Here is a 17,938-nt window from a genome sequence, read left to right on the forward strand (position 1 = left end):
TCAAAGCCGACCTCGATATACCACGCACCAAGTGAAACTAAATTTTGAAGACCAAATGTATGTCTGGACATAGCATGAGCACCTTAGCGCCACTACCAGCCAACGGCCATCTTCGGAATCCTAGTTAACCTAGTGAAAAGTATGCGTGTATGCGTGTAGGTTATGGCCCTATGCGTCTGTTGCATACATTTCAGGATTTCATATATGAGGTTTACTGTATACATATGTATTTGTAAATCCTCAAAACCCTGACGGGCAGAGGTAAACTAAAGTCGTATCATTACAGCATTGAAATAAAAAAACATATTATTTTTGATTTATTATTCATTATGACTTTAAGCAGTCAAACACACTACAACAAAATAATGTGAGAGATTTTCAACTTTTCTTCAATATTCTTTGGGGGCTTTCAAATGCTTCTTGATCGTTAGCAAAAATGACCAGAGAGCCGTCGGCCCCAGAGACGATTGCCGAAAAGTCACAAGAGAACAACATATTGAAGCGGAATATTTTATTTGTGAATCGGTTCAAAATTATTGGTATTTCATTAGGCTGGACTTTCGAGCTGGGCAGTTACATAAAGCGCTTTTTCGCCTATCTGGCCTTCAAAATTAACGTGTTCTTTCAGCCCGGTTGGTACTTTACCTATGACGAAGTTTCCCTATCGCCCGAAACGGAGCAGACATTGGCCAACATAAGTCGCAAGACTCTTGTTTTAGACCTAGATGAGACATTGATACATTCATGCTACAACGATCCAGACACGAATGACAGTGTTGGTTGCAGTCAAGTTCCTGATCAGGCAGTTCCTGACTTTATAATAACTGTGGACATCGAGGAGATAAGTTCTATCACTTTTCAAGTATATAAGCGCCCACATGTCGATGAGTTTTTGGATTTTGTGTCCAAATGGTACGATTTGGTTATATATACAGCTAGTCTAGAGGAATATGCCTCAGAGGTCGTGGACAGATTGGACGCAGGGCGCGGCATACTACCTCGTCGTTTCTACAGGCAACACTGTCGTTCAAGTACGACCTTCCTGTGCAAGGACTTAAATCTGGTCAACGAAGATTTGTGTAGCACCATAATTATCGACAACTCTCCCAACGCCTATAGAGACTTCCCTGAGAATGCAATACCCATTAAGGCCTTCATCTACGATCCCAATGACAAGGAACTTGTAAAACTTCTTCCGTTTTTAGATGCGCTTCGATTTACCAAGGATGTCAGAACAATACTTGGTCGCCGCTCACTTATTTAAACTAAGCTACATTCTTATATATATATTTCCATGCAAAATAGAAACATCTGTTCAACAAGAGTAACATGAGAACAAGAACATCTAATGCTTTGTTTTTATCAGTCTGAAAGAAGAAAGTTTCATTTTAGGAGGCTTAAGTGTAAAGTTGGAGTTAGAGCGTTGACTAATGAATGTAGTTATAATCATCTGAACAATTTCATAATACCCTTAGCAAGGGTATAAAAAAAAAAAGATGGGAGAAAAAAAAGATAAGAGAAATATTGAAATTACATGAAGTTTAAGTTGGAGCCAAAATGTTGCCAGCATTTCTTTGGTTTTGTTCGTTGGCTCTCTGCTCTGTTCTCCCTTATCTGGTTCCGTTCTAACCACTTTCTGCTGCACAAAAAACTATTCCTGTTGCTTACCCTACCTCCATTTCGGGCAACCCGACACCCCATGCCAATCCCTGGGTTTGCCCAATGGCCTCCAAAGTGGCCATGCGGGCGTTGCTTCTTAACCAGCGCAAATATTTTAACCTACAGCAGCCGAGAAAGTAAATAAATGTGCTCGAGATAAACTGGCGCTTTGTGTGCCGTTTCAGGATAATCTTTGTATTGCAACCGCTTCACTCCGCACTCACTGTTCAGTCGACATTGTAGCCCTCATCGTCATCACCAAGCCAGCCCATCCGGCGACACGAGCTGCTCTTAAAGCTGGTGGCAGCTCTTAAAGTCGGGTTTTTTTGCATTTTGTATGCAAAAGTAAAATAGAACAAAATGAGAAAGAAAACACTGCAGCATGCTTTCAGGCTACGGCTGCCAAATATGGCGCGTCGTCGTCCGTGTACGTGACTTTCGCACACGGACTTAACCGGAGAACCGCAGACCGACACCCAAGTCATGGACATTTCCCATTGTTGGTCATTAATTTGAAGGCAAAGTCTGTTTGGGGTTTAACTAGCGCGCGCCTTTCATCACACTCACACACACACGCACACTCACACACACGCACACTGTAAACCAAATATTTTGCAGTGTTAATACAGGGTGGCCAACATAATAGAAAAACTGTACATCTGTGAATATATCTTTAAGTTCTTGTTAGACTCAATCGGTCAGTGTGGTAATCGAACAGATAAAATTAAATCCTGCGATGTCTACAATGGAATCTAATCAGGGGTAATGTGAAGCAACACCCTGTATATACATATATATAAATGTATACATCTACCCACTTTGTCACACAACTCACGTACATGCCACGTATGCTAGCCAAAAAAGGATTGTCCACGCGTTTGGTCAACTTCAACGATGGCTGGCATCGGTTTGGTCTTTGGCCATCAGCTCGATTAGATGTTGTGGTTTGGAATGGTCGTCGTCGTCATCATGCCGTAGTCGATGGCGTTCCACCCTTGCGGTCGTGTTTTTGTGGCTCCACACATTCCGGGGACCTGGACCGTCTGGCCGTCATGGTTTCGGGTTATAGAGTGATGAGCTGGAGACTGGAGCGACAAAGGAGGCAGGGAAGAGCTCTTGTGAGCGTTAAAAAATGTTTTAGCAGCGAGCTTTTTGCAGTTTTTGAGGTTAACAGCGTTCACGTGCTGGCAAAAGGTGCCGACAATGGTTGCTACACTGACTGAAAATGGCGTTGAGTGCTGCTACTCCTTCGTCCCATTCCGGATCCTTCTGTTGGCCAGCTGGTAAAGATTTATCTAGCTGCTGGGACGTGACGCCGAAAATCGTGTCAACTTGAATTATGACGAATGTTGTCTTTGTAAATCTCAACTGGCATTTGTCGACATGGACAGAAAAATAAAAGCAGTGAAACTAGCATAAATCTTAATTCAAGTTTTATTGTCTTATCTGTGGGCTTTAAGTAAATTGCAGCTGCTTAAATTTTATCCCCAATAGGCTTCAGCGAAACGTGGAGGAAAAAGGCTTAATAGACTAGTAGGAACTCCCGAATTCCCATTCGCACATTAAGAACCATTTTTATGTCGCTTAAAAATTTGGGTATATCGACTTTTGGGGCAATCGTAATTTCAATGCGTGAAGTCCACAATATTTAAAATTTACCATTTGGTCTGTTACAGCTTTTCATTTTGAGCATCAAATCAAAATATTTTAAGATTTCAATTGTTATGTGTTTTTCTTCACAAAAATGCAGCAGCCTGAAATCATGCTATAGATATTTCATTATATGCAAGAGTGTCTATTTCGGAGCACACCTGGTATATACATATATGCTTAGCATACTTTTGGGCTGTTGTATGCAGGCATTTATTCACATTTAGATATGCAGGATAAAAGGGTATTCAACTGAATGAACCGGACTTCAGCTTTCTTGCTAGGCTTTAAAGCACGAGCATTAAATCGGGCCCACCATTAACATTTACGATTTCGTATTGGTTCCTTGGCCACAGCTATGGAGTTCGGGCCAAGGGGGAATCGGATTCCCATACACATGGCAAATGTTTGCCTTCTTCTATTGCTTCTCTCCATCTTTGAGTGCCAGAAACGAAAATACCGAATATGTTTGTTTGGCCTCAAGGATGAGTGCAACCAGGCAGGAAGACTAGTGAGAGCCTTCTGTTTGCCTGCAATTGTATTTCGAGTGCTCTGGAAAAATTATCGACTTAGTGAACCCAAATGGGCGGAAGTGGGAGGAACAGATGCAGAGGGAAACAGGCAAATAAAAAGAGACAGAGACAGAGGCAGAAGGAGAAAGGAACGAGAAGTTAGCCTGGCAAAGGGAATTCCATCGATGAACTAACGTCGAAAGTTTTGCATTTTAATAGGCTCTAAACTGCCATCAATTTGCAGGTTTGCCGATTTGTCCGACCATTTGTTTATGTTGCAGCTTTTGCTTCGTTTTCGGCTTTGGATGGCTATGACTTTGGTTTCGACCATCTGCTGCAATTGAATTTTGACCAAGACCAATTTAAGTAAACTTGCCCACAATAAAATTTGCATCATGGGCATCATCAATCTGACTCAGATCATGACTAGAAGTGCAAATGGGCTGTCCCATTAGTAAAATTGCTTGAAATTCTTGAAATTGTTTCACAAAATGAAATCACAATTCACCCAATCATGATTTGCCGTTAATGAACTCAACTAGAGAAAACCAAAGTCAGATTTAACTTAAACGATTTTGTTGTAAACAGTCTTAATAACTCCTTTATAACCCCCGACTACTGAGCAGTCACTACACGACTAGATCCTTTTGCAGGGGCTCTCTTGGCGGATAAATATTCCGTACTTTAATAGGGAGAAAGATTATACATACTTAAGTTGCAATGTAAGTTGTTGGCTGAAGGAAGCACTTCCCTCGATTGATTCCTCGGTTGATTTTCTCTCCTGCTGGAACAATTAACCGACGGGTTAAGCTTTCCGCGATTAAGTTTAAATTGTCTTACTACATTAAAGGTATATTTTCTGATCAATATAAAGTTTAAATTAAATTTTTGCACTTTGAGTTGTGGCGAATCGTCTTGGTGACTTCAAACTCCAAGACGGATAGAAGTTAGGGAAGTATATTGAGTTGTTATTTTTGTAGTATATAGAGAATCGGTCTACCTATACGTATTATGTTGAGAAAAATTTGTCAATTGTCTATCAACATAAACGTTCAGCAATGATGAACGAAGTATACACATTTTAGACTTTAAGAATAACCAGATCAAATGGTTTGCTAAGTGAGAAAAAGTGTTAGAGTATTTAGTTAAAATTAATTTTCATTTACTTTAATTTGTGATTATGCGCGGTATATGTAAGCCGGCAGGGAGCCGGGATTAAGAAGAAGTTTTTCACTCAAGGGTTGTAATCATGAATATTTTCATGGGGTTTCTCAATTTTGGCTTTGTCAAGAGATGCAAACAAAGTTCGGCAAATTAATTATTTCTGGTGAATGGCAGAGAATATTGTCAATTTAGGTTAAATTTAATGTCATAGCCATTTAGTCTAATGTGTTGCCATTATTGTTAGGACGATGATGATGATGACCGGACCCCGCCCAAGACAATAGACGGTTCCCTACCGACAAGTCACGTTCTCGTTTGCTTCTTTGTCTCTCTGACGTGACTCTGTCATGCTAATGCGCTTGCAAGTATGCAATATATTTTATGTATGCAAGTAGATACCTGTGTGTTTGTATATGAATGTATGTGTGTACGTACATTTGACTGGGTCTAAGGGGGTGGGTGGGCGTTGTTTGTTATGGGGATGCTCTATCACTATCATAAACATTAACGGCTTTTACTTACTCTCACAGTTCATGGCAGCAGTCACTTTTGCACTTGACACAAAAGCAAGTATCCTAGTGAAAACGCTCCTCTCACTATGCGCACAATTTCCACAGTGATTTTTCACATGCGACATGTGTGCGAAAGATTTTTCGCCTTGAAGCTGGCTAAAAATAAAGGCAAAAACAGGCGACAAAATGCTGTTGCCCTGCGACACTTTTAAATCGGCAATCTGTTAGAACTTTGCCCACCGCAACATGCAAGCTTGATGTCTTCAGGGTTATTTGGAGGGGGAAGGGTGGCTGTTGGCTCTGGCCCATAAAATCTTGGCAACTTTGACCGCGGTCTTGTTGGCATGCCCTCTCACCTTTTGCGGTCAGTGGCCGGGCTTCAAAGGGCTGCGCCTTTCTCTGCCGGCCTTGGTATTTCGGTCACGTTTCCATTCATTTAAAACTTGGCTCAAACATTGAATGAAAATCAAATAAAATTAGTGAAGAGCTACGCGTGTGTGTTAAAATGGTAGAAAATTGTTTTCAATTTTCTTTTCACTTATGCCTCTTACATCTACAACTCAGTCCAGCATCTATTAATAAATAACAGAAGTCCCTTAAACTACAAAAGGGACGGAACGCCTCATGTCATCGCCAGTCTGCCTTTTATCCATCTTGTTTCAGTCTCAAATTTCCTTCAATTTCAAGAGACATTTCCAAAGGATCGTTTCGCTTTCATTTGCGATCTGTCCTCAAAAACTCAAAACGAATTTCTTTTAACTTATTCAAACCTGGCGAGATTACCCATTCTGGAGAAGTTGTTCCCTCAAGTGGTTAAGGGTAATGGATGCTCCGTTGTATCTCCGGATATATCCAATACTAGGATGCACAATGAAGGCTGTTCCCGTTGAAATTAAATTTATTGAATGTATAATTCCCCTCCCCTCTATGTTTTAAAACATTTCATAAAAAATCGCAATAATGGTAGACTACTAACGGATACAACAAACAGATTAAGAGGTTGATGTTGACATATTATTGTCAGATATTGGCCGTGCTGATAAATAAAACTGTCAGGGAAACTTGATATATATTTACCGTTGGACATTGGCCATATTGAACTCTTTGATAAAGGAATGAATAAAACATTGCAAAATAAACAACCGACTTTCAATTACATTGAAAATGTTGCAAGAGTTAAGTTAGTAAAACTCACACACTAAGCCCTCCAGTGTACATATCCGCCAAAAGTAAGATCATTGCTTTTATATTCTGTTTAATTTTAAACTTGTTTAACTTTAAAATATAGTAAGGGACTTACTTAATAAAGCAATGCACATGAAAGGCAAATTCCCTTTCGTATGTTAAGTATAAAATAGACTTCGATGGAAATGAGTACAATCCTCTAGACGGTTGATGTTGGGTCTCTATGTTAAATTCCATGGCCTGAAATTCTTAGGGAATACATTAAAACAGAGTAGACTGAAAAAGCATTTGGTGAATTTTTTAATTTCAATACACATTAAGCAAACCGTAGATACCTTCCATGCCTGCTATGGATGGGTATATGCGAGTACATGCCACATTAATAAAATAAATGTTCATACACATCCACAGAATTCTCACATTAAAACGTTTATCCACAGCCTCCTGTCTATTGGAATTTGAATAGAAGTAAGTACATATACACACATGTGCAAAAGACCCACACACACATACGTATTATATGTAAAACACATACATCACTGTCAGCTTATGTGCGTCAACCAAACGGGCTTTAATTTTGTCTTTAAAATTTTCTCACAAATATCAAGGTTTAATGCTCTGACAAGATGTCAAACCTACCTAATGAAATATTGCTGGCCGACAAAGCCAACAAAACCCCACTTCAATGTTACGCATACGCCGTGTTGACTGTGCGCATCTTTTCACTTCCCCAGGCCGGCAATCGCCCAATCGGATAAGTTGAGATGTGAGAAGTGTGGAACAGGAGAGGGCTGCAAATGTGTAGCATACTTATCGATGCTGTCAATGAATTTTGTTTGTGCTGTGAGCCGAGAGCTTAAAGTGAAATTTCTTTTTGGCCACCGCAAATGGCAAAAATGAGCCACAACAAAACTGACAACAAATTTCAAATTCAAATTTCTCACAGGCAATTATCCACATCGAGAGCCTGTTTGATGTGGCCTGCCTGCCATCCTGCCAGTCTGCCAGACTGCCACACGGCTGCTTTTGAACTAATCCAGCACCCAGAAAACCAACGAACATTGAAAGGGAAGACAAAAAGCATGACGACAGCATAAATAAGTCACAAAGAAAAATATGTAAAATGTTGGGCAAATGCTTAAAGCTATTCATAATTTACATGGTGTACTTTAAACCAACGAAACGATTTCCCATAATTTAAATATATACAAGTTAAAATAAATCTATTAAAAACCATCCTGCAATCAAAAGACATCCATATTACGTTTGATTAATTTCTTTCGATTTTGCAGGGGAAACTAAAATTATATTCCAAATCAGACAGAGCCTTTTTTTACATATAAGGAGTCTTAAGAATAAAAAAAGTCAAGATACCTGTTGCGCTCACTTAATGTTGATTAGGTTTTATTTCCTATTTTCCGCTTTCCACCAGAAAACTAAATAGATTGGAGAAGCAAAAATATACTGTTGGACAATTGAGCTGCAAGTTAGCGGATACATTGGATATCATTCGGGTTGTCCATATTAATCCGATGGATCTTAAAAGAGGGCAAAATAATTACGCAAGTGTAACCAAAAAACGAGTTAATAATACAAATTTTCATATTGCGTAGTCAACCCTAATTACCCACAAAGTATCCAACTTATCATTAGGCACTCTGTAATACATTTATACACAGAAAAGCTAGGACTAAACAGGATTGTAGAATCTATATTAACAAACTGTTATTTGTTATCTCATTTGTTATCTAACTCTCTTGTTATTGTTTAAGATGAATCAATAATATCTATATTGGCATCATTTGTATATAAAAATTTGTTCAGTTGGAAGAGTTATGATCTAGTGCCAGCCAATGTTGCAATTTAATAATCGAAACTTGTGTCTCCTTGCAGTCTCCCACTCATTCTCAATCACTCTTAAAAGGATAATTGTTTAATAGGTTAGTTCAATCCTTAAATCTTTAATGTTATTCAAGTGTTTGGATAACTGTTTATGTTAAAATAATATCTATGTTTGTAGTTTAGAATATTCTATTTAAATGATTTGCCAGCATTCCCTCTGCTCATCCTCCAAAATATTGGTCCATTGTCTGCCCGCTAGCATTTACTTTCACAGAGCGCATTCTTCTAGTTTTCGTCTTGTTCAGCTCTGAATTTATCAATTTTTGGGCAAAATATTTTCCACTGCAACTGTTCTCAAAAATTTGAAAAGGTTGCAATTTTTATTCATCCCAGTTACGAACTTCCAATATTTTCATCTACTCTTAAATAGGTGTTTCTCATCAAATCAGCTCAATATGCTAGGGATGGTAGTTCGCATGGCCAAACCATTCTAACATAAATTAAAATATAAATGTGAAAAATGTGTAAACAATATATCCACAATAGAGTTCCACACGCTTGGGGAATAGAATTGATATGACCATTTAAACAGGGACATTTTAAATTGTGTTGACTGTGCGTCTTATTCATTTTATCGACTTTGATCCGTGTCCCATGGGTTTTTAATTAACTTTCTGCCGTTGCCATGTGAATATGGATTTTGCCAGAATGAGAGTTCTAATTAGCCTTGGCAAGCAAACTTAAAACGAGTGAAAACGTTAAACTTTAAAATGTGCGTATTTGTTTATTCTCCCTGGCTGAGTGTGCGTGTGTGTGTTTGGAGGCACCACTTGGCGTATGATTTATGTGGCTCGATATTTTGGAAATTTCATTAAAATAAATTGTAATTTATCATGGCCAGATCAAATAAATTACAGACCAAAAACTTGAACAGAAAACTTTGACCATTAAATGCTGTAAACCAAATGAGGCCAATGACGATTGTTTTTTGTTTATTTTTTTTGCTTCAGGATTTTGTTTTTGGTTTTTATTTTTATTTGCTTGCAATTGATTTTTGGTGTCAGCTGTACGCTCAGACAGACACCAACAGAGACAGAGAAAGTGTATAAGACAGACGGACGGAGCGACGGACAGTTGGAGGGAGAGAGTGTAAGAGTGAGAGAGATAGAGAGACGGAGGAGAGAGAAGAAAGCTTCTCAGACTCGACAAGTGTTGCTGCGGCTGCGGCTTAAGTTTGTCGACAAATTGAAAACTTTTTCGGTTAACTTGGCTGTGAAAACAGGCAACAGACAACAGCAAAACCGAGAAATGTATAAAAAGAAATGGCCAACACCACCGCCACTCTCCGCTCCCCGCATCCTTCGCGCACCATCTTCCAACCATTCCTAAAAACAAACGATAAAGAGACAACAAACAAGCCGCCGAAACCAGAGCATTGGCTTGCCAGCTGCGGTGGCGGCTCCGTCTCCGTCGTTCAGCCCTTGTTGTTTTTGTCCTGATTGCATTAACCATCAAACATAAAACCAAACAATAACAAATACGGGACACTTGTTCCCCCGAAAGTGCTGGACTGGTTAACACCCTTGATGATTGCATAGGCAGATGCTATTGCCAAGCGGAAGGATCTGCGGAACATGTGAAAAAGTTCACAGAGGAGGATTCGATTAACTTGCTACGGTCAATAGAAAGAATGAAAGAAGTTTGGAATACCCTGTATGGCCAAAAGGAGGCGGACTCTGGATGCTTCGCATTTTCCCTGGACTTTATAATTTTCTTTCCCTTTGTCTTTTGTTGGCCAAACTTTGGCCAACTATCGACTAAGAAGGTGTGTTATTTTGCTTTTTCTTATTTGTTATGAGAGTTTACTTTTTAATATAAATAAACAAAGAGATATACAAGACTTTCAAGCTGCACGAGAGTAAAGTTTGGCAACAAGTTTTCAGAAGAAATAACTTTGCATCAATCAATCTGCGGTAAAAAGGAAACTTTGCCGGGCAAGTGAAAGCTGCTTAACGAAGTAAAAAATAAAGAATCCGAACGGACAAAGTCGGAGTAGCCCATACGTGGGGATGGACACACACACTCCCACATCTAGTAGCCTTCGCCTGAAGAGCTGTAGCACCTCACAAATATGCCAGAGGAAGAACGAATTGGCCTAGGATGCACTTGGACCTGCACGGTTAATTCTTCTTCCAACTGAACGTCGCTGCTAGAGAAGGGCGAGGATCCGGTGATCTCACTATAGCGTGGCTGTACTACCCGAATGGAGGCCACTCGCTCACGCCATGTGTACCAGAAGTGATGCTTGAAATTGTGGCCACCGAACTCAAAGATCATGGGTTCCTTCACGTTCAAGTGCTGATGGGCCTGATGCGCGCTGAGCATCATAAGACAGCGATCGCCCCTGCGGTAGAAATTAAATCTTAAGCATTCCAATGGCACCAAACTCACTAGTTCCAAGCACTCGATCTCCGGATCCTGGCCCCGTCCCTCCCAGGATGGCTCATCAGAAGGCCCCCTTCTGGTTGAGTTCTTAAAGAGATTGTCACAGCTAAAGACCACGTTTCGACTGGTTAGGGCCATGTGATACTGTCGCAAACCATTTCCTTGGGCATCCACCAGGACCACGGGCCCCTCCACCAACACTGGCTCGTAGATCGCTTCGAATTCGAAGACCAAAAGTTTCTGCACTCGAAACATGCTAGTGACAACCGAATCTGAATCCCAATGACTTTGGCTATAATTTAATTGAAATGTCAATCAAAGTTCGTCTGTCTGTCGTTGCCGCCTGCTTACTTGCTTACTTGTTTGTTTGTTTCTCAGTTTTCTTACTGTCGTCGTCCTTCATTGCCGCATAGTTATCGAAAACTATCCTAAAAGTCGTTTAGATCAGCTCGGAATGCAAATCATTTGCTTCATATCCTGCGAGTCATTTGCCAAGTTGAATTTGAATTTAAATTGCTATTTGCCCGTCAGTCTAGGACTCGACAGAGGAATAAAAGGCGCAAATGTTAGCTCTGCCCACAGTCAGATTAATGTCTAAGCGAGAGTCCTAGCGGGGCGTCGAAGAAACAACCATTCAAACGATGCAACTTTCCCCAACTGCCATAAATATCTTATGAATACCTGGATGACTGGAATCGAAATCTGATGGTTTTGTGTTAACTTTGATTTAAAAAGTGGTCTCAATTATCTATATACTATTAAGACCTCAAAAATTACAGGATTTCCGAAACTTACCTTTAAACTGAAGTTGGTTACCTACTATGACACTTTCTGATGACATTTATGTCGATATTTTGAATGTTTTCGACCACCTAAATGCCTTAGTACTCGGGTTCGCAACTAGCTCGAGTAGAAATACTTAGCCCTGTCTGTTTGTAGATCTTGAAGACTCGTGTGCTGACAGTGTTAAGGAATTTGATGTCCTTCCATAATATCTTGAAATATATAAAGAGTATTTTGGCGTTCTGCAGTGAAATAGATTGCAAGAGTGTGTAAGCTTTGATGCAGATGTATTAAGAATTTGTCCCATCTGGTTGGGTTTCCCTTTGACATTGCTACAACTTCTTTGGCATAATCTTGGCTAATGGCTGCCGCAATTCTCTGTCGATTTACTTATTTCTTTTTCCACTTTTCCTTTTGCCGGCTCCCTAACTGCTTGTTCTATCCCTCGCATTCGCCTGGCAGAGCAAACACTTTTAAAATATTCTGATTTATGAGAACTTTCCCCGCCCACTTTCAGCAACTCTTGCTACTTTCTGTGTGTCTAGTGCAATTGGCGACAAATTATAAAATAAAACTTCTTGTTTTTTTTTGCAGTCACTGTTGCTGCTCCTCCTGCTGCTCACTTTGTCAGCCATTTAATTTGGACGCCGCGGCACTTTGCTGGCTCTGGGTGCAGTTCTTGACTGGCTGTGCAGTGAGCACCGAGTAATAAAGGACGCAACAGACGGACGCAGAAAGTTCTGTGTCAAGGAGCATCTTTGCAAAGTTTTCAAAGCAATTAATTTTCCAAAAATTACAGAGTTACACGGATAGACACGGAGTAAGCTAGAGAAAGAGATAGGGCTAAAGAGAGAGTGAGAGGAAGAAAGCAGAAAAGTATTACTTACAAGACAACTTTTCTTCGTGTCCTTTGCTAATTTGCTTCGCACATAAAATTACTTACATTTATTTGCGGCCGAAAGTGGTAATCTCCATTTTATTAACTGAAATGCAACCAATTGCCACATTGTCACAAATCACACACAATTTATACCAAACCCATGTATTTGTATGTATGTCTGACACATTTCTGTACGTTATTTGGAGAATTAATTAAAATTTCTCACTCGGCATATTTATGATGTCGGCGACTCACAATTAATGGACAACTGAAACAGAAATTGCTGAAGTGGCATTCGAATTTTGGTATTTCTCTCCTTTGTTACGGGATAAGTGAATGTCGAGAGGTGGTCGAATCCACCGTTTCTACGTGTCTCGAATTCACGAACAGTAAGTTGGCCAAGTCATAATGTGTATTTAAGGAAGATAGTTTGAGCATGTGATTGACCAGTGATCAGTGTTTGTCCTTAAGGGATGGTATTTCTGGTTAACGTTTCGAAACACTTCAGCCAGTTGATTGTCAAGAGGAAGCTTAAGAAGAGAGATGCTAATACTTCCAGTTGGAAAACTGTTTTCCGCATGAACGTGAAAATTATAATGCTGGCTAGCAATTAATTTGTTGCGGTAGCTACTCACCTTGAGTCTTATTTCGATTGAACAATTAATGCCCGGTAAATATCTTTTATGGCTTTAGTGCTCTCTTCATGGTTTTGTATCACTTCAATTTGAGTATTATGTCCGAAAATGTAATTGCCTTTGGCTTAAGCATGTCCGCAAAATGCATTTGTGGCTTTATCTTGCTGCATTGTTGCCCTTTCCTCTATTGCTTCTTTGCCTCAATTGCGCTTAAATGTGAATTGAGTGCAGCAATTAGGGAAAAGTAGCTACACAGACAAACGCACTCATACACGTGGGCACTTAGCAATGCTTAACTGAGTGTATGTGTGTGTGTTTTTCAGTTTGACTATGTGAGCTTTATTACCGCTTTGCGCTTTTCATTACAAACATTTCACGTTTTTATTGTTGAATGCTGCAGAACATAAAACACAGAGGCACATCCAGACCCTGCTCACAGCCTGCCTCTGCCTTTGGGTCTGTACGGCTCACTAGGATTTCCATTCTGTTGTTTAGTGGCCACTGCCGCCTTTGTGATGTGTACTTTTCCGCTTACTTTGTGCCATATTTCTTGCCTTTCTTTCTTTGTGGCAGTAATCCGAAGTGAATTAAAGTGCTGACACGAGTACACTGAGTAGATATGTAACAGTGCGTATTAAAGTTGGATCGAAGGAATAACTGTTGCATACTTTAATGGGCCACTGCTAGTCAGACCATTCTGAAATGCAACTCACCTTTGACTTTCCACTTATGTAGTTGAAAGCATTCGTCCCCTGCCACCTGTGATGCACTTAGCGGCAGAAAGAGTTTTCACTTTTAAAGAGTGATTTAACTGATGCTTCACGAAATCGCATTTACTTACATTTGCACGCTCGATTGAAGCGGATGAGAAGTATCAAGGACGAAGGACCAAGGACTAAGCCAACTGACTGTGGAAACGACATACACGCGACATCCGGCATGCAGATGTTCTATTAAGTGCCAAACAGAGGCTCCACAAATAGACGGTGTGCGAATATGACGGCGAGGTAGGTAACAGCGGGACGTGGGGGGAGGGATAGGACTTACCTACATGGATACTAAAACTCAGTTGCCAGTGCCAATGCCAGTTTCAGTTTCATTCTTTATTTTCGTTTCGTTTACGTTTTGATTCCTTCTTTTTTTCGGCATCAGTGAAAACGAGTAGGAAACTATTCACACTTTTCTATCTTTATCTGCATCTGCTGACGACGAACACACTTCCCTCCATCTCCATCCCATTCGGAAATTGAGTTTATACTCAATTTTTGCATTTGGCGCTTATCGCACATCTCATCCTCAAAATGGCAACCGACACATTTGCACAATTGCTTGTAACTGACACGTCAGCCATGTCCGTCCACACATACCCAAAGTTGACAAAGAAACCAAACGTATGTACACACTCTGGAGATGGAGCTAAAAACTCCCAGTCTGCCAGTCTTACTCACTGAACGACTGACTGGCAGTCAGCCGGGGAGAATGTCTGTATCTTTGCATAAGAGATGACACTCTTTTATAGCAATCGGCAAATGTCCGTGGGCTACTGAACTGAATCAAAAGAAGCAAAAAATGAATTAATTACTATTCCAAGATACTTAGATACGATTCCTTCAGAGAAGTTGGTTAATTGCTTGTTCGTAATCATAAAATGTCCAGGAGAAGTTCGATAGTTGGACTGTTCTTACTGTCATCGCTAAGCCTGCTTCTCGTAACACTGGCTGCCTGTTTCCTTTACTTTTTGCCTGTCAGGTAAGGTGGGACTAAGGACTAAGGACTCGGGACTGACAGCAATCTTTGCACTTGAGGCAGATTTATTTTATATGCCGGCACAAACTTTCTAATGCAATTCACGTGTGCACATAAATGCAATTGTGTTTGTGTATGAGTGGGCTTGAGTGGACTTGGTGTGGGTGTGGTTGTGAGCCTGTGTGTGGGTTAGTGCGTGTGTATAAATATTTTCGTTATTTTCTTTTCGTTCTCTTTTTCTTTTATTTTACTTCGCATTATTTTCACACAACTTGTGCTCTGTGCAGACTTTCATTTTGATATCTAGCCGGGCATTCTAATTCGATGCATATGCTGCGTGCACCTCCCCCAGCCCTACCCCACTCCTCCACACTCCTTCACAATGGTGCTCGCTTTGGTAACTGTCTTGTGTGTCAGTGGATTTTGGTTTTCCCTTCAACATTTTCCCCCATTTTTCTATATTTTTTATTGTGCAAAGAAAATATACATACAAATTCTGTGCAAAACTGTTGAGGTGGCTTTGCCTGACATGAGCCTGGTCCAGAGTTCAGGCCGGCTTTCGCAGTTGAATAATGAATGCCCAAGCAGAGGACTAGATAAAATTTTATCTCAGCCCAGAGAAAATATTTGTCTGCCTGTAGAACGAAAAACAATGAAAACCAATTAACATGAACATTTTAAGCCAAAGCTTCGATTTGGTACTTAATTCGAACTGAAGCTCGCCCATTATTACATAATGAATTGTCCGTCCTTGGAGATGGGCGAGGTCATGAATATCTGATGGACACAAAAATTATCAACAAAATAGGAGAAGGGCGTCAAAAGTTCGTGGGTTTTAAAACTTTCCGTTTAGTTACTTTAAAGGCAACAACCAACACCTGTCATGTTGGGAACCATATGTTCCCATTCAACTGAATATGAAACTTTTGTGTCAACTGACTCAAAGCCAACAGCCCTCCAGGCCTTCATAAATATTACAGTCAATGGCCGAGAAATTGTTTACAGCGCAAGGTCGACTCGCCGGAAAGCGTCTAAAATATAGGTTAAAAGGAGGGTCACTCAGTTGGCTTAAGTTGTGGTCATCACAATTCCAAATCCAACGCTGGAATAATAGATCCTAGCAAGTGTGAAAAGTGTCCCCACAGTAGATGTTCAAATGGGCTTTTGGCGGGCTCAGTTTTGTTAACCTTGACGTAATTAATTTTGGTGTAAGTTCCAAGTTACTGGCAAAATCTCGAAATTTTGAAGTAACCATCAAATCGTTTTGAACTTGTTGTTAGATTTGCCATACTTCGTGGTGAAAGATATTACTAAGTTTATTATTTGTTTACTTTCCGATCGTGAGCAAACTTAGCAAAGATGTTAATACTTTTATTAATTAAACAAATATTTAACTTCATAATTAGTCGACCGAATGGCGAAAGAGAGGTCATTCTTACCTCCCTGTGCTGTTAAGATATCGCTATGCCGATAAAATAATGTCGACAAAGTTATAGTATCAATGAAATAGTTATTGTATCTGAAATATTCGGCCTGTGCTAGCTTTAGTGGTTTAAAATCTTATTAAATATTCACACAAGTTTGAGATGAAGTTTATTCTGAAAGAACGCAAATAAAAATCTACCAAACGCTAAAAATATGTGTAATATTTGAAACGAATGAAACGAACAGTTTGAGTTTTGATAAGTCAAAAATGTAACAAATACTATTGCTTAAGTGGATAAACAAATATTCGTCCATAGTCCTTCTGAGAATGCTAAAGAATTCTTTTTCATCTTTGACCTGTTGGAAAAAATAAAAAAAAAAAACCAGAGGGCCGGGGCTAACTTCGACCGCGTCAAAGTTTGTATACCCTTGCAACTTTTTTGTAACTTTTTCCTTACCTATTAGCTATCAATGTATTGGAACGTTTTATCTAAAATGGCTTATGTTTGCCAAAGAATGGCCTTCAATCATAGGAAATAACTAAGATATTGATCAAAGTCACTGTTTTCCGCCGATTGTTCCTATGGGAGCTATAAGATATAGTCGCCCGATCGTGATCAAATTTGGCACAGTCATTAACAGATACATAAAAGTTTAATTTGAAAGCAATAGCGTAGAAAGTAACGATGTTATTGACAGTTATTGACAGTCGTTTAAAACTATAATAGACTAACTAATATTAAGTTTCACAATAGCTCTGAAATTAACAAAGTTATTAAGAAAAGTCACAGTTCGTGACTTTGGCGTTTGTATGATATATAGTGGTCCGATCCGGCGATCCGAGATATACAACCCCTACAAGCCTACATGCAAAATTTCAGCTCTGTAGCTCTTCCGGTCTAGGAGGTGTTAGCGTTGATCCAGACTAGAGATGGGCGTCGGGATCGGGATTTTCGGGAATCTTGCGGAACCCGAAAACTTTTTGGGAATTGGGCGGGATGCGAAAGATTTTCAAAAAACTGGGACGGGACGGGATAAGAGGTCGATGCCGAAATTCCCACAGGTCCCGGAAAAACTATCGGGACCCAAAAAATACTCGGGACCCAAAAATAAAATGTAACAGGAAATATTACTCGTGCAATAAACTTAAGAAAAATGTGGATATATTATCTTTTTGTAAGCAGTGCAATGAATTGCCATTATTGCAAATGCTGGCTAGGCACACTTTAAATGTTCCGACATCCTCTGCAACTAGCGAAAGAGTTTTTTCTACTTCAAGTAGAATTTTGGAAAACAGAAAAACTCGGCTTATTGGAATTTTTTTGAAAAAATATTGTTTTTAAATAAAAATATGGATATATAAAGTAAGAGTTTATTGGAAAAATAAATATATAAATAAAATAATATGCATATATGAAAAAAAAAATTTCGGGAAAATGTCGGGCCTGAAATTTTTTAGGGATAACCGGGATGGGAAAAGCAAATTTGATTTCGGGACGG

The 17,938-nt window shown here is 39.7% G+C and overlaps 2 protein-coding genes across 2 annotated transcripts; one reads left to right on the forward strand and one right to left on the reverse strand.

Annotated features, from left to right (window-relative positions):
- Nucleotides 1-325: 325 nt before the first annotated feature.
- LOC137575421 (CTD nuclear envelope phosphatase 1) lies at nt 326-1,342 on the forward strand. Its single transcript, XM_068287999.1, has one exon. It carries the CDS (start codon nt 437-439, stop codon nt 1,262-1,264), a length of 828 nt encoding a protein of 275 aa, XP_068144100.1. The 5' UTR covers nt 326-436; the 3' UTR covers nt 1,265-1,342.
- Nucleotides 1,343-10,388: 9,046 nt separating this feature from the next.
- LOC137575554 (uncharacterized) lies at nt 10,389-11,237 on the reverse strand. The gene has a single exon (XM_068288140.1). The coding sequence runs from the start codon at nt 11,222-11,224 to the stop codon at nt 10,616-10,618; it is 609 nt and encodes a 202-aa protein (XP_068144241.1). The 5' UTR covers nt 11,225-11,237; the 3' UTR covers nt 10,389-10,615.
- Between the last annotated feature and the right edge of the window lie 6,701 nt (nt 11,238-17,938).

Source organism: Drosophila tropicalis, unplaced genomic scaffold, assembly GCF_018151085.1.
Source record: "Drosophila tropicalis isolate 14030-0801.00 unplaced genomic scaffold, ASM1815108v1 contig_573, whole genome shotgun sequence".
Classification (NCBI taxonomy): Eukaryota; Metazoa; Arthropoda; class Insecta; order Diptera; family Drosophilidae; genus Drosophila; species Drosophila tropicalis.

Excerpts from the sequence above, each read along its gene's own strand:
- LOC137575421 (XM_068287999.1), top strand. The coding sequence starts at position 437 with ATGACCAGAGAGCCGTCGGCCCCAGAGACGATTGCCGAAAAGTCACAA.
- LOC137575554 (XM_068288140.1), bottom strand. The coding sequence starts at position 11,224 with ATGTTTCGAGTGCAGAAACTTTTGGTCTTCGAATTCGAAGCGATCTAC.